The 20,896-nt window shown below is 41.6% G+C and overlaps 1 protein-coding gene across 4 annotated transcripts in view; it reads left to right on the top strand.

Annotated features, from left to right (window-relative positions):
• EMCN (endomucin) overlaps nucleotides 1-16,189 on the top strand; it is a 129,717-nt gene extending 113,528 nt beyond the window's left edge. For all 4 annotated transcript variants that reach the window (XM_074993514.1, XM_074993517.1, XM_074993516.1 and 1 more), the window contains 2 exons: nucleotides 2,530-2,607; nucleotides 13,392-16,189. In XM_074993514.1, the coding sequence (XP_074849615.1) occupies nucleotides 2,530-2,603 (74 nt within the window). In that variant the 3' untranslated portion in view covers nucleotides 2,604-2,607; nucleotides 13,392-16,189. The remainder of the gene's footprint in view (nucleotides 1-2,529; nucleotides 2,608-13,391) is intronic.
• The last annotated feature ends 4,707 nt before the right edge of the window (nucleotides 16,190-20,896 follow it).

A 20,896-nucleotide genomic window follows, 5' to 3' on the forward strand; every position in this document is an offset into this window, starting at 1 on the left:
TAACCAAAAGAAGAAAAAGCCTAGACTTTTTTCACTGTAATATTTACACTTCTCCTTTTCTTAGCTCTCACTGGGCATGTCTACAATAGGAACTAACTTCGAAATTAACTTTGAAGTTAGGCACTATATCCAAGTAGCCAGCAGAGAGTCTACACACGTTTTTCCTTACTTTGAAGTAAACTTTGAAGTGAACTAGGAAGCCCAATTTCAAAGTCTTACTCCTTTCCCAGGAATAGAGTAGTTCCCTACTTTGAAGTTTAACTTGAAAGTAGGGTGTGTATGTTACATATATACAACTTCAAAGTTATTTTTGTAGTGTGGACACAGCCACTCTGTACAGTAGAAAAACTATTGAAATGGTTCCTGATACTTTTTGTTTACTAAAAACTGGGGGGGAGGGTAAACAATCATTTGTTCATGACCATTGCAATAATTTTGTGATGTGCTTGATAGATATTTTGAACTTTTTTAAAAGTCTAAATTTTAAAAAAATCTATTTTAAACACTTTGAAAAGAAAACTAATTTAATTAAAAATATTTTGGGATTTTTCAACCAGTTTGAATAGCATGCCAGTGAACACTAAGTTTTTTCTCCACTGCACTTCGGAGATTGCACTGTGTTGTAGGTCACAGACTGCTGATCATTTGAGAAACAATACAAACTTTTTTAAAATCCATAGCTACAATTTAGTTTTTTCAGTTAAATAGAATATAGTGGGTTTGTTGCAGCTCTGGTTTGTATTGACTTGTATGTTTAATATTTATCATGATTACACACTGTTTTACTGGGGTATTTCAAACTTGATTAAAACTTAACTGCATCTAACCCTTAATATAGTCTCCTCTCTGCACTTATTGAGACCACATCTACGCTAGAGAGTTTTCTCAACAAAACCAGGGTTTTGTTGACAAAACTTGCAGAGCATCTACACACAAGGGCTGCGTCTACACGTGCACGCTACTTCGAAGTAGCAGCGCCAACTTCGAAATAGCACCCGTCACGGCTACACGTGTTGGGCGCTATTTTGAAGTTGAAATTGATATTAGGCGGCGAGATGTCGAAGTCGCTAACCGCATGAGGGGATGGGAATAGCACCCTACTTCGAAGTTGAACGTCGAAGTAGGGCACGTGTAAACGATCCGTGTCCCACAACATCGAAATAGCTGGGTCCGCCATGGCGGCCATCAGCTGAGGGGTTGAGAGACGCTGTCTCTCCAGCCCCTGAGGGGCTCTATGGTCACCGTGTGCAGCAGCCCTTAGCCCAGGGCTTCTGGCTGCTGCTGCTGCAGCTGGGGATCCATGCTGCATGCACAGGGTCTGCAACCAGTTGTTGGCTCTGTGGATCTTGTGTTGTTTAGTGCAAGAGTGTCTGGGAGGGGCCCTTTAAGGGAGCGGCTTGCTGTTGAGTCCTCCCTGTGACCCTGTCTGCAGCTGTTCCTGGCACCCTTATTTCGATGTGTGCTACTTTGGCGTGTAGATGTTCCCTTGCAGCGCCTATTTAGATGTAGTGCTGCCCAACGTTGAAGTTGAACGTCGACGTTGCCAGCTCTGGAGGACGTGTAGATGTTATTCATCAAAATAGACTATTTCGATGTCGCTACATGAAAATAAGCTATTTTGATGTAGTGTGCACGTGTAGACGTAGCCAAGATGTGTTTTGGCAACAACAGTCCATTGGCAAAACTTGGCACTTCCACGCACAGCCTTTGGCCTCCCTGTGATGACAAATAACACCTTTGTTGACAGTTTCTCTCAAAAAAAAAGTTGTTTAGACGCTCCGGGGGTGTGCCGGGGGGGCGCCCTCTGTTGACAGACAGGGCTTCTGGTTCACCGAGCAGCCCTGTTTGTTGAGTTTCCAGTTGGTTGTTCTGTTGAGAGAGCAAACAGGCAGTCTGACTGCTCGCTGTCAATGGAGACGATTGCTTTTCCAATCCGCTTTTGTGTGCGGCTGTCACCTGGTAAGAAAGTTTTGTCGGAAGATCTCTTCCAACAGTATCTTCTGTTGACAGATTGCTGTAGTGTCAATGTAGCCTGTAAAATTCCCTTTAAGAAGTGGACAGAAAGGCTTTCCATTTATGTCTCAAATACCCAGCTTCTGTTTATATTGAGTCCACCATATTTAAGTGTGTGAATCCCTTTTCAGCCTCACGTGGGTCTTGAATCCAATATTCTGCTCCACCTCCATGCACAGAACTCCTATTGATACTAATGGAAATAACATTGGGAAATAGGATGCTCTGGAAAAACAGGTATTTATGGGACTTATGAGCCCCTAGGCCACAATTCAGGAAAGCCTTACGTGCCAGCTGCAATCCATCCCTAGTTTTCTAAATTGAAGTTACAGAGAAGACAGACTATCCAAGTGAAGACCCACCATGTGGAATGGGCTGGAGAATGTTGCATGTAATGTAGTTCTGACATGACAGCTAGTCTAGTTTTGCAAAGCAGACTGTGATGTATTCCTGCAGCACTTGTTTCTAATTATATTTCTGTGCCTAATTGACCAAAGTGTAACTTCTCTTTGTTAGGTGAGCACTCCTCTCATGGAAAGAACAGAACTCATCAACATGATGAATCTTCTTCAGTCACATCTGGGCAATAGATATGTATGTTTACTCTTTCATTCCATTGTCTCTAACTTCCATTAATATCTGTTATCATTAGCATGGTTCAGTTAAGCTAAAACAAAAAGTAAAGAACCATAAGTAGAAAAAAACTAATGACTTCTGTCAGTAAGAACCTCAAGGCCATTTTGCTTAAATTGTCATGAACTAGAATCACAAATTAGCTGTTTTATATCCATGTTGCAAAAAACAATGTTAGAATTTTGCTCTATTGTTCAGACCTGACATTTTTCCACTCACAAACCCAAAAGTTAAGATTTCCATATGGACTCCAGCTGATACAAGTGGTCGTATTCCAATACAATGACTCAGTCCTGCACGGTGCTGAAATAATTCGAACAAGTGCTACAGATTGGACCTCTATACTCTGGACCTCTGTCATCCAGTGACATCTGTAGTGTGGCATCCCCGTGGGGGCTCCTGGGCTGGAACACTCACAGACAAAAGCTGGACCATGCTGAGCAACTCCTTCCCCAATCCCACAGAGCATCTGGAACACCACAAATTGCTCCTTTGCAGAGCTCAAGCTCAGGGAGGGAGGGCTGCACTCCTGGTTCCCAGCTATGGGGCTCCACAATCACCCTGCCTCTTCCCCCATGCTTGCCCCCACAAGTCCCTGCTCAGTCAACCCAGCCAGCGGCAGCAGGGGGGCTGTCAATGGTCTCCCATGGTCCAGCAAAATCCCTGATTCAGTGTCGGTCAGGTTCCAAGGGTGCTGGATTAGGCAGAGTACAACTGGCATTTCCACTATACCCGTGAAAGTTAATGTAAATGGAAGTACCATGATTTGCAGGATGGTGCCTAATGGGCATTTTCTTACTGTGACTGTTGACTATTATTTCCTGTTGGATGGAGCTTTAGAATCTGATATGTGAGGCAGAACTAAGCATGTGTTTACCCTCTGAGTCCAGCGTCTGAAATCATGTGCCTATTTAAAAGCAGTCAGATAGATAAGGGGTGCTAAACCCATCAGCTCACATTGGTTTTTACATGAAACTGTGTTTGCTCCAGACCTTTTCACATCAGGCCATTTTTATTTAGGCGCTTCAGTGTGGATTAAGGTGCTTGGTTTCAGGCACTCATTTTTAAATATAGGAAGGCAGAGATCTCTACAGAACCCATCAAGGTCATTACTTGAAGCCCGTCAAAGGCTCTGCATTGTTCTTCAAATATAAAGTCTTTTCAGGCAGTCATTTCTTTTCAACTTTTCCCCCAATGTTTGCACCCTTTCCCCTCTTTTCAAAGAAATCCCTTTTATAGCAGTTTGTTGCTGTTATTTTATTATTTACTTTTTATTAAGGCAAAGTTATAATAATGTTAACATACCACACCTTATATTTCTTGTTACTCGCTCAGGGTCATATTAATATTCAAAGAACCTTAATAAAGATGTTGGCCAGGGAAATCTCCTACTTTGTGTACACTGCAAAGGGTGACCCAATTTCTAAATACCTGTCGTCTTTTCAGTATTTCTCTTGTGTACATACTTGATGGGAAAGCTTTTCCATGATGAGAACAGTCCATATTTTACTATATCAAACTTCCATAAGATAAGGAGTCACCTTTTACAACTTATGTGCAAAACAAATTCCAGCTTCTTACAAGAAAAAAGAAATTTGTCATTCTGTTTAGAATGTAGATCCTCCACAAGACCACTAATTAGGGCTTATCTCCAGGACTGGGAGACCAGCAGTGAGGGGATCACTCCACCAGTGGTTGATTTAGCGGGTCTAGTGAAGACCCACTAAATCAACCAGAGAGCTTTCTCCTGTCATCTCCAATATTGCACCAGAATGAAAAGCTTAAGTCAAGTCAACAGGAGAAACTCTCATTGATCCAGTATGATATAGACTCCAGATGAATTGGACCTAAGCTAGGTTGACTCCAGCTGGGGCTGGACTCTATGACCTCCAGAGGTTTCTTTCAGGTCTCTGAGGCTATGATTCAGCTACATTACTCATGTAATTGGAATTGCATAATTTAGGTAAACTTATCCCTGTAGTGTAGACCTGCTCTAAGTCAGCAATCAGAGGATCACCTAATAATTTTCTCCATAAACTCTCCAGTTTCTGGACATAGCCACCACATGTATAAGTATCAAAACAAAAAAGCAGTAAAGTAACACTTTAAAGACTAACAAAATAATTTATTAGGTGAGCTTTTGTGGGACAGACTCACTTCTTCAGACCATAGCCAAACCCATGAAAGCTCACCTAATAAATTATTTTGTTAGTCTTAAAAGTGCTACTTTTCTGCTTTTTTGTTTTGATAGTATATAGACTAGCACAGTTTTCTCTCTGTTACTAATGTATAAGTATGTTCATCTTTGTCCACAACCCCACCAACAGAGCATTCCTCTGTTAGCAAAAACATGATGGAAGCAAATACCATCTATATAGTAATTTATAACTATTTGCTTGATGAGCACACAAATTGGATATGTCTCCCACATGGAAACCCAACCATCCAGATCAGCTTTGTTGTCCAAATTCCTCTACCATCTCTTCATTTGGGTTGTCTACTTACAACATTATTTTAATCAATTTTTTTTACATATTAGAAATTAAATCTTGTGTTCCAGTTTGCTCATGGGTTAACTCTTTAAAGCCGTGTCTACACGTGCACGCTACTTCGAAGTAGCGGCACTAACTTCGAAATAGCGCCTGTCACGGCTACACGTGTTGGGCGCTATTTCGATGTTAACATCCACGTTAGGCGGCAAGACGTCGAAGCCGCTAACCCCATGAGGGGATGGGAATAGCACCCTACTTCGAAGTTGAACGTCGAAGTAGGGCACGTGTAGACGATCCGCGTCCCGCAACATCGAAATAGCGGGGTCCGCCATGGCGGCCATCAGCTGAGGGGTTGAGAGACGCTCTCTCTCCAGCCCCTGCGGGGCTCTATGGTCACTGTGTGCAGCAGCCCTTAGCCCAGGGCTTCTGGCTGCTGCTGCTGCAGCTGGGGATCCATGCTGCATGCACAGGGTCTGCAACCAGTTGTTGGCTCTGTGGACCTTGTGTTGTTTAGTGCAACTGTGTCTGGGAGGGGCCCTTTAAGGGAGCGGCTTGCTGTTGAGTCCTCCCTGTGACCCTGTCTGCAGCTGTTCCTGGCACCCTTATTTCGATGTGTGCTACTTTGGCATGTAGACGTTCCCTCGCAGCGCCTATTTCGATGTGGTGCTGCACAACGTCAATGTTGAACGTCGACGTTGCCAGCCCTGGAGGACGTGTAGACGTTATTCATCGAAATAGCCTATTTCGATGTCGCTACGTCGAAATAAGCTACTTCGATGTAGGCTTCACGTATAGACGTAGCCTCTGTGTGGTGAAGGGTCTAGATAGAGCTGCCTTGTATTCAGTTTTCACAATGAAATATTTGAGTTGTAAAGACTAAAAATATGGGATCTTCATATTGGTATGGTTTCAAATCAGGAGCTATTAACAGTAATGCAAATTGAGTAATCTCAGCTCTTACCCACATTAAATAATCACTTTACTTCCTGGGGATACATTTCTGATTGTTAATGAAAGTCAGTAAGGAAGAGGGCTTATACAACAGTTCATACATTTTTTCCAAAGCTGCTGAGGACGTCTAGTTGAATGGTGACTACATTTTGGTGACTACATTTCTTTTTAGTCCAACAAGTACTATGAATACCTATACTTGGGCTTTGGTTTTGTTTAAATCATCCAGAGTTTGGATGATCTATTGTTAACTGGAATCATATATTTTAATTGTTAATAATAATAATAATAATAATTAATAATAATAATAATAATACACCAAGTTAGGGAAAGATAGTTCTCCCACTCTGCAGACCTTACAAGCTTAGAACTCACATTTTGTCTTTTATGTTTCCAGGCAAATTTTAATAGTGTAATGTCATGCTGTCTAGAATGTCTCATGACTGTAAGTGCTCACCTCAGGGTAGACTGTCAAAAACAAGGCAGACACCCCAAACTGGTGGTATGTTCTACAGTTGTTTCTCCACAGTATATAGTCTTAAAAATTTTTAAGATTCCTCTACCCATTTAAATGTATATAGTTGATAGCCATTTTACTTTGATCCTTTGGGAATAATAATTTTCTAATATTTCCAACTTATGATGGTGTATTTTGAAGCCTGACATGGATCCAAATTCCAAAGTCAATTGTTCTGTAATTTCTGATGAGGTATCTGGATCCTACAAATGCAGCTTGAAACTCCCTAGTCCTGCAATCCCTGTTCCAGCAACATCTGTGATCGAGGATGATTTTAGTTAGCCAGATATTCACTTATCTTGGGTGTGGCCAAGTTTCCTGAAGTTCCCTAAAGTTTGTTTACAAACACCAGTCCTGGTTCTCAGTGTTCCGTATGTTATTTCACTCTAATTTAGTCTTTTAAGAGCCCAGTAAGCAGTGGAAGCATTGGTCATGCTGCTAGACAATACTGACCTCCTGTGGTTTGGCAAATGCTCTGGTTTAGTACTTGTCTGGTCCCAAGGATGGTGGGCTAGAGAGGTTCAACCTGTATAACAAGATGTCATCAGAATGCAAAATTTTTTGTGTTCTAATCTAGAAGGTATTTTGATGATCTTCCTCAAGGAGTAACAGAGAGGGAGTCGTGCTAGTCTATATACTATCAAAACAAAAAAGCAGTCAAGTAGCACTTTAAAGACTAACAAAATAATTTATTAGGTGAGCTTTCATGGGAAAGACCCACTTCTTCAGACCCTACCATACCAGAACAGACTCAATATTTAAGGCACAGAGAACCAAAAACAGTAATCAAGGTGGACAAATCAGAAAAAAATGATCAAGGTGAGCAAATCAGAGAGTAAAGAGGTAGAAGGCAGGGGGGAGATCAAGAATTAGATTAAGCCAAGTATGCAAATGAGCCCCTATAGTGACTCAGAAAATTCCCATCCCGGTTCAGACCACATGGTAATGTGTTGAATTTGAATATAAAAGGCAGTTCGGCAGTCTCTCTTTCAAGAGTGGTGTGAAAATTTTTCTTCAGTAAATCACAAACTCTTAAGTCATTAACAGAATGGCCCACTCCATTAAAATGCCGGCTAACAGGTTTGTGGATCTGGAGTGTTTTTATGTCTGTTTTGTGCCCATTAACTCTTTGTCTAAGGGAGTTTGAAGTCTGTCCAATATACAAAGCATCTGGGCATTGTTGGCACATGAAGGCATGTATGATGTTAGTTGAGGAACATGAGAATGTGCCTGTGATTCTGTGAATAGCCTGGTTAGGTCCAGTGATGGTGTCTCCAGAAAAGATATGTGGACAAAGCTGGCAGCGGGCTTTGTTGCAAGGAAAGGTTCCAGGGCTGGTGTTCCTGTGGTATAGACTGTGGCTGTTGGTGAGAATCCTCATAAGGTTGGGAGGTTGTCTGTAGGAGACAAAAGTCCTGTCACCTAGGGGCTTCTGGAGTGTGGCATCCTGATTAAGGATAGGTTGTAGGTCTTTAATAATTCGTTGCAGTGGTTTGAGTGGGGGGCTGTTGGTGATGACCAGTGGTGTTCTGTTCTTCGCTTTTTTGGGCCTATCTTGGAGTAGCTGGCTTCAGGGTATTCGTCTGGCCCTATCAATTTGTTTTTTATTTCTCCCAGTGGATAATTCAGGTTTATGAATATTTGGTAAAGATCTTGTGGGTTTTGGTCTCTGTCAGTTGGATCAGAGCAAATGTGATTGTACTTGAGGGCTTGACTGTAAACAATGGATCTAGTTATGTGTGCAGGATGGAAGCTAGAAGGGTGTAGGTAAGTATAGTGATCAGTGGGTTTCCAGTACAGTGTGGTACCAATCAGGCCATCCTTGATTTGTACTGTAGTGTCCAGGAATGTATCTCTCGTGTGGAGTAGTCAAGGCATAAGTTGATGGTGGGGTGCAGATTGTTAAAGTCTCTGTGGAATACTTCTAGAGTCTCTGTACCATGGGTCCAAATCATAAAGACGTCATCAATGTATCTTAAGCAGAGGAGAGGTAATAGGGATGTGAGCTGAGAAATCGTTGTTCCAGGTCAGCCCTAAATATATTGGCATACTGTGGTGCCATGCGGGTGCCCATAGTAGTTCCACTAATCTGGAGGTATAAATTGTCCCCAAATCAGAAATAATCGTGGGTGAGAACAAAGTTACAGAGATCAGACACCAGATTGACTGTGGTGACATCAAGGATGGTATTCCTGATTGCTTATAATCCATCTTTGTGTGGAATATTAGCGTACAGAGCCTCTGCATCCATTGTGGCAAGGATGGCATCAGGAACTTTTCCAATGTTTTATAATTTCCTCAGGAAGCTGGTGGTATCTCGGAGATAGCTGGGAGTGTTGGTGGCATAGGGTTTGAGAAGGGAGTCCACATAACTGGATAGTCCGCTGGTAAGGGTGCCAATACCCAAAATGATAGGGCGTCCGGGGTTTCCAGGTTTGTGGATTTTGGGAAGTAAATAGAATAATGCAGGCTAGGGCTCAGATGGTGTGTCAAGGAGCTGTTTCTAAATATTTATCACAAATGGCTACATTGCCAAAGTAAACAACATGGGACATAACAGGCAACCTGTTTTATAATTCTGGACAAATTAAAAGGAGGAGACTGATGACCATTAACCAAAGCAGATGTGGAAGGATTAGTATATAGGAGCAATATGCCCATATAAAACTGACTTCCAAAATAATAACTTAAAAAAATTATCTGGGATGGTCCCACTCAAGCCAGGCAAAAGTTTTCTCAGTGCCCAGAGAAAGCAGTGTAGAGGAAGAATTGCCTGAATGAAATTACAGATTAAATTCAGAGTTCTTCTGCTATTATCAGACAGAGGCCTGTCAACAAAAAATCTAAATTGGTTGGGATGCACATATTTCTACAAGATACTATGCAGTGTGTTTGTTTTCACTGTGGAATAAGTTTTAGCATCCACATTACAGAAATAGGTCTGTATGATGCAAACTTGTTGCTTAAGCCCTCTTCCTTTAGGAATGACCTTAGGTGTCGCCTCTTTCCATGAAACTGAAATGTCATTCCCCTGCAATATTATTGATATACTAAACATTTCAATTAAATAAAGACCCAACAGTTGCTTTAGAACTCTTTAACAGTCCCCAGAAAACCAGTCAGGTCCTGCAGTTTCACTGGATTTTAAATTCTTAATTACAACTTCAATTATCTTTGCAGTAATTTGTCCATCAAGAGTACTCCATTGTCCTCTGAGACCTGAGGTATTTTCATACTTCTCAGATATCCATTTACAAGTTCAGGATCTGGATGTTCTGATGTGAACCAAGTGGAAAAAATTAGCAAACATATCCGATCTCACTTTAATGCCAGTTTACTAATCTCCTTTTTGTTTCAAATCTGAGGGACAGCTGCTTTTTCTTGTTCCTTTGTTAAATTTCTGGCTCAAACCCAATCAGCTTTATTGCCCTTTTCATAATATTGTTGTTTTATGTGATGTTTGCTTAGCTTTTCCTCTTAGTAACAGATTAATCTTGCTTCTTATCTCATTTATTATTACACACTCTTTTTCAGCTCCTGTTATGTTTACTTTCCCAACCAGAAAATTCTTTAACCAAACTCATCTTTTTGAGGCATGTTCATGCTCTATTTATGAATAATTCTCTCATTACTGCCTTTCCAGCATCCCAAAAAACACTTTCTGATCTTTCCTTACGTTTTTTACTGTATATTGCTTAAAATGTTAAGGAGTCAGACAACAAAAATGTATTGTACTCTAAGGACTTTTGTTTTCCCACTGAGTCTTATCCTTTTAATATATACAAGGGGCATGATCCTGGATTAGGATTTTTGTCCAAATTATCCAAGGTTCTAGGGAAAAAAACATATAAACTCTGGAATAAGTTCCATGTTTCCTTTCCCATCAAACATCCACCTATATCTTCATTTTCTCGATGCTGGAACAAATTTGTATTTCTGTCTCCCAAATGACCTCTTTATACATTTAATTGCTCTAAAGTGAAATAAGATCTTTGTTGAAATATCTTAAAATAACATCCCCTTCCTTAAACCTTCAGAAAGCCCTTTAAAAAAATCGTACAAAGAAGCTTGTTGTGGACTGGGAGTTTACTTTTGAAGGCACCCTCAATTAAAATTGTATCATTTTTAAAAAATATCTTTAACAGAAACTTGGAACTCTTTCCATATCTCCATTACTCATCTTTTATATTTCTAACCATAGAGCCTTCAAGTCAGACTGTGATTGGTTCTTCTTCAGCTATCTCGATAGGTGGATTACTGAAAGGGGTATTACTCTCATTTGTCTTTGACATATCTTTGTTTTAGGGCTATTAGATCTTTGTGCTGGAGAATTTCTTTCCTTTCAAGACATTTAGGCCACATCTACATTACTCAGAAGATCAAACCACTTAGGGTCAATCTTACAGGGTTTGATTTCACACACATGGTAGAGACATGATATCAACCTATAAGGGACTGGCAGTCAACCTCTGTACTCCTCGATATTGTGAGGAGTCAGGGAAGTCAATGGGCGAAACTCTCCTGTCAGCCTTCTTCAGTGAGGACAGCAAGGTAAGTCAACTGCTGATAAATCGGTCCTAGCGATGCAATTGCTCTAGCTAGAATTGCATATCTGCAGTCGACTTACCTGCCTAATGTAGACCAAGCCCTAGATCATCTTATCTTTAAATCATTGTTTGTAACATCTCCCATACTTTCCCTTTGTCCAAACTTTCGCACTATCACAGTTCATGCCCTCCCACACCCACAATAGCATTATTTTAATGAACTGTTTTGTTATTGGTTTCTAATATCTCTTTATCTTCTTCTGCCAAATGCAGACTGGTCTTTTGAAATGAGAAGGGGAAGATGAGTAGAGCCCTAGGTGGATACCATCTGCAAAACGATCTGCAGATATCCACTGATGTGGATACCAACTGATATAAAGTGGATACCCACATATTTGCAGGGTTCTAAATACAAAAATTGTATCCACTTCCATATCTGCAAAAATAAGCCACAAATATCCTTGCCCGCAGATATGGGTACGCACAACATAAAGCAGATATCTGTGGATTAGCAGGGCTGTAAAGGAAAGGCCCTGAGTTTTCAAAGCTATTTCCATTGACTTGTGGGCTGTAAGGATTAGGCATATGAGCGGGAGGGGGGAAATAGCAAAGAAGTGCAACAAAAAGCTGTTGGTTGTTCAGAGTAGTGGAATGAGGCAGTTCAGTTTATGCCATTTAAGACTTGGCTGTCTTAACTAGAAGTCACAACAACTTCCACTGGAAGCAGTAAGGAGCTGCAGTTCTTTATCACTGAAAAGAAGCCTGGTTACTGTGAATGAATGAAACTGCTAACTTAAAAATAATATTAATATCTTCAGAGGCATTTTAGTGATTTTTGTAGCGTACATAGGCCTTGATCATTGTCACCACATAAAGTTAACCTTTTGTTCTATGATTCATGTGCATTATGCAAATGCATTAAATATCCATACAGTGCTTTTCACCACATGGATCTTTGACACAGGACCATGATCGTACAATCCGATCCACATGAGTGCCCCAAATATGCACAGAGGTCTAACTGCATGTGTCTGGTTGCAGGAATAGGACTCAAATAATCCACAGCATTGAAATGCAGCCATTTCAGCTGGCTGCCCCTCAGTGGGCAGCATGCTGTCTAGTATTAGGATAGGGAATTAGCAGCATAAGTACAGATAGCTAAATTCAGACAAAATTTAAAAATATATATCCAAAATGTGCAATATACAGTTCTGGGGAATATAGGATACATAGACTAGCAAGCCATAAGTACAAGAAAAGACACCAAACCCTGTATGAAGATATGGCTAGCAAGCAAACAAAATCAGAGAAAGTGAACCTTTAAGTAGAATTAGAAAGGCTATGTACATTTCGTATTCAGATCAAAATGCACATACACATAAGAAGTAGACACTATTTCTAGCAGTAGGTGAAGAATGTATTAATGAGGCACCGTTTCTGGTTCAGAAACCATGGTCCTCCAAAGTTCCTCCTGGGAGGAGGGCGGGTTCTCAATTCCTTTGGAAGCCAGTGAGAGCAGGTGCTCAGAACATCACAGGATATGGACCAGAGTGAGTATGGGTAAGGAAAAACGTTTGAGAACTGTGTCAAATGCTCTATCCTGCTGGTACTGAAAGAAGTGGCAAAACTCCCTATGGCTTTTGTGTAGCAGGAGTAGCTCCTCAGTGCATTGGGTGCATTCATTTGGTGTTTTTATGGTGATCTTTCTGAGAGGAAAAAGAACCTCCTTGTACAAATGGCCAAACTTGCCCCTGTCCTTCATTCTCAGGCTTTTTGGATAATAATAGTTAATTCATGGGGTCACTATTTTTATGGGCATGGGGGAAATTTGGTCCCTGTGTGTTCATTGGCTGGGACTCAACATGGTGCTCAGCTAGACTTCTCCAACGTGCCTCTGATGTAGGCAACTGATTTAAAGGAGCAAATTTTCCCACCAAATCTTTCCTGTCCCCAAATGTGCAAATTCATGAAAGAAATTACTGCTCAATTGAAATCAATTAATGTTTTATAAGATGGGGCAAGCCCCTGTTCTCAGGTGAGACCTTTGATCAAATATTGCTCTTGGAGAACAAATATTGTAAATTCCTACAAATGTAAACCACCGAGAATAAACATTCAATCTATAATTGCAAGAGTTTTTGTTTGATTTTGGCACCATAAGCTTGTTTGTATGCTAATGGGTGATAATGAATAACCTTGGTAGGTATGATAAGCTTGAGGTTTTTATTGTCATTTCAGATGTGAAGCAGCACATTATAAAGGAACTGTCCACTGAAACCGCAGTTCTACAGGGACCTGTGGATCAGCTTCAGCTTCCTAAAGGCAGGCAGGACACTTGTGTTAATTGTTCTATGATTAGCTCTAAATTTCCATATGTTAAATGCCTCATATTTTCTGTTGGAAAGACTCTAGTGTTTTCTTGATCGCTACATAACTGATGTACATTTTTATTATTTCTACATATATTAAAGCAGGAAAACTTTAAGAATGAATAAGATATTATAAAAACCAGGAAGTGTGTGACTAGCGTCTTGTATATAGAAGTGTTTTCTTCCCATGCAGGAAGTAACGTCTTAATACATTTTCTTGTATTCTCAGTAAATAGTCTTCTAAAATGATATGGAATAGATTGCAAAATTGGGGCCAGATCATTCAAACAACAGTGTGTAAAATGATCATAATCACGGGTATGTCTACAGACTTCCTTGGAGTTATTCATAGTAGTAAACACATCACCTGGTAATAAATATATACAGGATGGGTCACTTGGAGAAATCAAAGTGGTTTGGGTTTTGTTTTGAATTTTTTGTTTTTGGTTTTTTTTTCCATGTAGATGCAATTTTACCAATTAACTCTTGTATTAGAGTTTTTTAAAACACTGTACTGTAAATTGCTGCACTTGCAAAACATATTACAGACCAGTATTATAGTTTATTTCTGACTATTCCTTGGGTAATCACTTCGGCATATCTGCTGTAAGAATATATTCCAGGATGTAATCTTCATTTCACAGTGAGCGATCAAAAGGCATGTACAATATTACAGGCTGTGCTTGTCAAAGGAATAACACCACTGTGGATAGGTCTTGTTTCTCAAATTTTGAGTAATGCATTGGATTCCTAATTATTATTTATCAACTCTTGAAATGTAATGATTCCTTCTAGTAATAATTACAGAATATCTCAATTTACAGAGAGCCAGCACATCTGTAAATATATAAATAGTGCTGCTCTCTGCACATATTCTGCTTTTTCAGATTTATAAATCAATGGAAATTAAAATGAGACTGTTCAGAAAAATCCGTTGATTTGTTTCATTTGTTTGCTGAAATATCAAAATGAGACACAGGCGTCTCATTTGTGGTCTAAACCAGTGTTTCTCATAATGTGTAACCCTAGAGGCACGGAGACGACTGACAAGGGCGAGTGAAGTCTCTGCTCTACAGCCTGGGCTGAGAGCCAGCTGGATCTCAGCTCACATGGTAGAAAACAGGACTTTAGTCCCTAAGGTAGCAGGGTCATTCCCTATTGCTGATGACCTGGGTGCATTGGTCAGACAAGTGGGGGCTTGTCTGGGATACCTCTGGGGTTACACACACACATGTAAGTACCTGTTGGGGCTGACCACAAGTTATCTCTGCCCCTTATCTTGGACCTGGCTGGCTGGAGCTAGGGCCAGCTGGATCTAACCGGCTGCAGCTGGCATGGAGCCCTGCCAGATATGTAGGCAAGTTCTGTGAAGTAGGGAACAGCAGTGTTTCCTGCCAGGGCCTGCTTGAGGATACATACGGCCCTGGGAAAATGGGGGAGGGGGGAGCAGAGATTATTTTAAATAGCTGGTAAGCATTGCTTTAGTGAGCAGTCTCACCTGTGGACCTTGGCCGTGTGGGTGCCCAGCGAGTCCGTACACTGGAGCAGAGCCTGCTATGAGCCCTCAAAGACAAGGACGAAGGGTCCAGCACTGTCTGTAGCAGAAGGGGTATAAGCACTGATTCTTGCCTCCCTGATTACTAGCATGCTTGTTTGCTTCCCCATGGTGGGTGATGCATATTTAGTAATGCTTGAAGACTGGGAGGCTTAATATAGTCTGGCAATAAAACCTATTATATCCAAGCACCTGGCATGTTCTCACTGAGTTTATCCGAGCCCCCAGTTAGGCCAACTTTCAGACACACAAAATTTAGATGAACATGAAACCAAGTCCAATTTTTTATTAATAAAAAAGGTTGACAAACGCTGAGTTAATATACCTTCTGGAAGAGCTCCAACTATCCCCTGGGGTACACGAACCATGTTTGAGAACCACTGGTCTAAACACAGGCTTGAGAGCCAAGAATTCTTTTATTCAAATGCTAGTTCTTAGGGCAGTGCATCAAGGCAAGTCACTTAGCTCCTCTTTCTAGTGCTGTGGCTCTGCAAAGTGGCAGCAATGACACCTCCTTACTAATCTCATAGGGTGTTGTGCAAATCAATTAGTTAATGTTTATACAGTGCTTTGAGGATGAAAAGTGCTCTTCAAATGCTAGACATTATCAACCCGGGTTTTTTCTCTTTGATGGGTCTGACCCAGTATCTCAGACACTCAAAGGAATACTTTGTTAAGAAGCACTATGAAAGCTCGGCACCAACCAATGTCCTGCAGGCTGCCGCTGAACATTTCTGCATAGATAAAACAATCTGTGCACTGTATCCTCTGAATGCCTTTGAGGGAGTTTGGTTAAGCAGAAGCTTCACAATGTTGATTCTTTCAAGGAGCCAGGGCAGGGATAAAAATGTGAAGTTTGAGAGTTTACATCAAATATACCCAGTTCAGCTTCCTGGCTGCTGATGATTCTCAATGGAAAGAAGAATCTCTGTCCGAGTTTTCATGTAAAGCTGAAGTCGGTGTTTTGTAGCGCTTTCTTTATAAGACAATCTGAAAGATCTGAGAAAGGTGGGTGTGGGAGAACCACATCAGTGATTTATGTAAGATTTGTGCCGAATCTGTCATGAAGTGCCAAGATAATGTTAATCCCATAATAAACCTTTATATCTGTGTTAAGTGCCTCTTGTCTCTCTCTGCAAATTGACACCATATGAACCACACCAAATATAAATACTGGATCTGATCCTGTCGCACCCTGCACGAGGCCAGCCTCAGGACCAGTGTTACCCTGTTTCTTCCGCCAGGCATTCTTGCCGCTCCAAGGGACACCAGTGAGTTGGAGACCATGCAGCAAAGCATTTTGAGGAAGAGGCTGGGGCTAGAAAGAACTCTCTTCCTCGGTCTAGGCCTGAGAGAGGAAGAAGCCAGGCTTACTGTAAGTCTTGCTGCTGAAGGAGCAAGAGGGAGACTAGGAAAAGAGAAGGCACTCTTGTCTGTCTTCTGTCACAGCACCCAGGATGAGGCTTCAGAAGGCAACCAGGCTAATTTCACAGGCTAAATAACCACAAGAGCTGAGTGTTTGTAACAGAACAAAGGAAATATTCTCAGCAGGGCTAGCTAGCACTCAGGCCTACCCCTGCTGCATTGAGGGGAGGGGCCAAGCCTTATGGAAGAGGAAGGGTATGAATTTCCCTTTCTTGCTGAATGACCAGAAAGGGGCACTCGAGTGCACAATGGAAAAGATTGGCAGGTGCTTGAGGAAGAGCTGTGACCCAAAGAAATAGATTAGAAGATTGTTTGGGACTCCGTTACCCTCAAAGGCTGAAATAGAATGATCGAGCTGGAGTACCAACTACCCGAAACCGAGAGCAACTGGGGCTTTAGCTTAACAGAAAGCTTAAGCTACGCACATTGAGCAGTCAGGGGCTCTCTCAGTGACAAGCAAAATCACGCGCAGCAGAATGTGTTCCAGTGAATGCAGTTTGGTGCCTGTCCGTAATACATGGCTGAAACAGAAGCTAAGAAAAGAAATGTTCATCGATTGTTATGGCTAGAGGGGACCATTAGATCATCCAGTCTGACCTTCTGTGTAGCCAAGAGCTGGAACAAAGGCATGAATCTTGCCTGTAATTGTCTTGCATTGCAACATGAGCAGAATCCAAAAACTTCATCAGTGTGAACAGAATCGTAGGTTATTTCTGGGCAGTTGTGTGTGGTTTGCCATATATAGGCACTGCCCTGGTTTGGAGCTGGAGCAGATATGTACAGCCCCCTCAGGAGCCCTGGGAGCCATCAGGGACTAGATTTTCCAAGGCATTTAGTAACCTTACTTGCACTGGAATCAACTGGACTTAGACACCTACATATTTTGGTGGATCTGTGCCTATGCTACAAGTATGCAGGGAGAAAAATCACCCAGCAAAACATACTCCACTCTAGGCAAGCCATAGCCCAGCATCCTCTCTGTCCCTCCTTTGCGCCTAAGGCTGCTCGTCTGGCTCCATACGTGCACTTGCCTGAATGTCAAACTGTGATTGTGTTTAACCCTTGAGTGAGGACAGTTCCATGCTCTTTTTCTCTCCTTTCATTTCATTCAGCCCATACGTGAGCATAGATCACACCTGCACTTCTGTGTAATGTCATCTTCTTTACATCAAAACGCCTCCCTCGTTCGCCTCAGTCCCACCTTCTTCTCTTTATGCTTACTGCTAGCAGCATCTCTCCCTCTAAGACTTTCTTCCTCACAGTCTTGTTCCAGACAGAAACCAAATCAAGAGTTCTCAAACACTCTCTCAACTTAATAGCTTTAATTTTGTGCTGTATCATCATGTCTGTGCAGGTAAACAACACTGTGTAGTCCAGCTGTACTTGCTGCCGTACACTCCTCTTTGTAACAGCCTTTTGTACATAAATGGCAAAGGCTTCAGGCTCAGTTATGGCCAATCTGTCGATGCAAAGTTTATTTGCCCACCCCGCTCATGAGAGGAGGGATTCCTCAAACGACATAGAGTTACAATTGCAGTGCTCGTGCAATGGGCCTGGTTAGTGAGAGTTTTATCCACTGAAGATCGCAGCTGCTATTATGAGTCCTTGGGGCCATGGGCAGCTGGTACAACTTAAAGCCACATTTAGGGAAATGGCAGAACTTAAAGCTTCTGTTACAACAGAGGGTCTGACTCCAAGTTCTCCTGAAAAGAAGAGAAAATGAACCTATTATAGAGAACAGTTCTGTAGTGGTTGGCAAAGGGGCTGGATGATTTTTTCATCTCGAATTTCAATGATTCTTTAATTTCTTTTCCAGATGTGGCTCTATGCAACGGAGGAATAAATCTGCTAATACTGTTGTTGCTGTTATTAACAGCTTGTAAATCTTTTATTAGATTGCTGGAACATTTCTCTGTTCAGTGTTGTGTTCTTTACCTGATGTGATGTATTTACCTTGTATTTGTCTTTCCTCCATACTTAGCCATCTTCACCACCCTGCTTGACGTTCTTGGGGAGCTAAATACATAACTAACATAGTGTCATTATAACACACCACAAAAAAGAAGAGCAACAAGCCACCGGAGCAGAGAATCACATGGATTGACTAGGTATGGATCAAAGACCGATTTTCAGCCTTCAGATGTATGCAAATCTATGATTTTTTCCTGCTTTGTTTTGAAAGAAAAGTAATAGTTGAAGCCATTTGGGATGCAGTATAAGACCTTATTGTAAATTACTCAAAAGCAGCTTCAAAACACATTGCGATAGAATTAAGAGTTGGAGAGGAACTTGGTTGTGAGAAGTTAAAACAAATTGATGTAACCTGTTGTGTGCTGATGTATAATAGGTGCTGCGCTTCAGGATCTCTGTAAGCTTCCAGTTAAGGCCTTTTCCAGTTCCTGTGCTTCTGAGCTCTCTCTTGCATGCTCTTATGCAAGAGCCGCAGCCCTTGAATTCAGCTGTTTACATTCAAACAGTGACGCTTGGGCCTGGGGAAGTTACAGTCAGGCTCTGAATCTGCAGCTCTGAGCCACCACTAGGAAGAACAGGTGTGAGGCAAAGTAGAATGTTACCCTGTCCCTTGGGAGTATGGGAAGTAGCGCATACTCTTCCTGAGCTAGCAGTTAGGTGTCCCAGCTGACACTGAAAGTAATATACCTGAAGAAGGACTGAGGGGAGTTGATCCTGCTAGATTTTAATCATTCTTATCCACCTTTGTCATATTTTCCAATGATCTTCTTATAAGTCTTACTTAAAGGAAGGGAATGCTCCAAACACATTAGTGTAATCCCTATAGATTTATTTTTCAAAAGGCTTAGTAGATGGGCTTCAGCTAATTTTGTTTTTCAGTAGAAGCACTCTACTGCCAAGAATCCAAACTTTGGAAGGCTTCCCCAAGCCAAGCCCTGTATTTAATGGATTATCTCAGTAAAAACAAGCCCTGCATAGAGCCTATCTCAAAGACAAAGATCAGCCAGACCAAGTAATAACTAAAGTCATTAACTGCTTAGTTTCCAACAAAGTCATAGTATGCATTCTAAATTCAGTCTGTTCATTTCAGACACCAGGTGCTTGAACTTTCAGGTCAAATAAGCAGGGCTATGTGGAGTAAATTCACTTCCAAATTCAAAACAAGGTTGTGTACCTTCTTAGGCAACTCTTGTGCAGAAGCCAGCACTTTTGTTTGGTACACATAGAAAAAAAGATGGAGTCTGGGTGCAGGATGAGAGTTTTTCCTATACCACCAGTTGTTGGATATCCCAGCCCAGAAAAAATGCTTTGGGTGCTGCTGTGTATGTGATACACAACTATCCAATGCCTGCCCTGTAGGGAAGAGACAAGACACTAACAATCACAGCTTTCCTTGTGCGCAGGCGATAGGGTGGAACTGTGATATTTTCCATAATGCATGCATTGTAGCACAGGACTGACTTAAGAATAATTCCCATGAAGGTGAAGACAGGTGATTCCTACCTACTCAAGCTCATTCTCTGTTAGGACTGTTGGGTTTGCAGGGGTACCCATTCATGCAGGATGAACAGTGAGTTGACAAGCCATCTTGCCATGGAGATGGACTGATTAGTTATATGCACTACAACTTGGCCTCTAAATACATCTGCGCATGTACCACAGACTTATGGGGAAGACCTCTGTGGGAACATTTTGCAGTTGGAGGTTGGCTGCCGGGCAATGGGCTTCTGCTGGGTTACGAGTAGGGGGAGAGGGCCACCAGCAAGAGGAGTCATTCACCTGACTTCGCAAGTAGTCTGCATCGCGCACGTAACAGAGAGTGCTTTATCTGGAGTTTGAGTGTGAATGCAGAAGGTAATGACTTCATCTTACTGGATAATTAAGCAGCTGCTGAGCCCACTGGACAAAAATATTGAATTTGGCCCATTGAGGATTCCTATAAAATGGGACCTAATTTTAACTTTGTAAAAACACCCTGAGTTTTTAACTCGCTCTAGCAATATCCTATTTACTGAGTGGATAAAACAGCACCGCATCCAAGAAGTTACTAGAGAAGGAAGTTATTGTGGAAGAACATAGGGCTTCCATTATCCCTTTTCTCATCCCTTTTTTACACTGCTCCCATCACCACAGAACACCAGAAGACAGAACACATTCTGGACAATGCGCTAAGCAATGTGCCTGCCATCAGCCCCATGTGGTTCTTTCTCCAATTGGTGGGTTCGGCGTTTTTTTTTCTCCCACCCTTTTGGTTTGTTTCTGGTTTTTCCCTGCAGCTCAGTTCTCCTATTTCTGAGGATATGGTTGAAAAATGCACCGGGCACTGCTCTGGCAGATGATCAGTTTTAAGCCAGTTGCTACTTCCTGCAGGAGTCTAGAGCAGCCCCCAAGAGTACTCTGTCTCCTGCACAGATAAGCTTTAT

This window comes from Carettochelys insculpta, chromosome 4 (genome assembly GCF_033958435.1).
Source record: "Carettochelys insculpta isolate YL-2023 chromosome 4, ASM3395843v1, whole genome shotgun sequence".
Taxonomy (NCBI): domain Eukaryota; kingdom Metazoa; phylum Chordata; order Testudines; family Carettochelyidae; genus Carettochelys; species Carettochelys insculpta.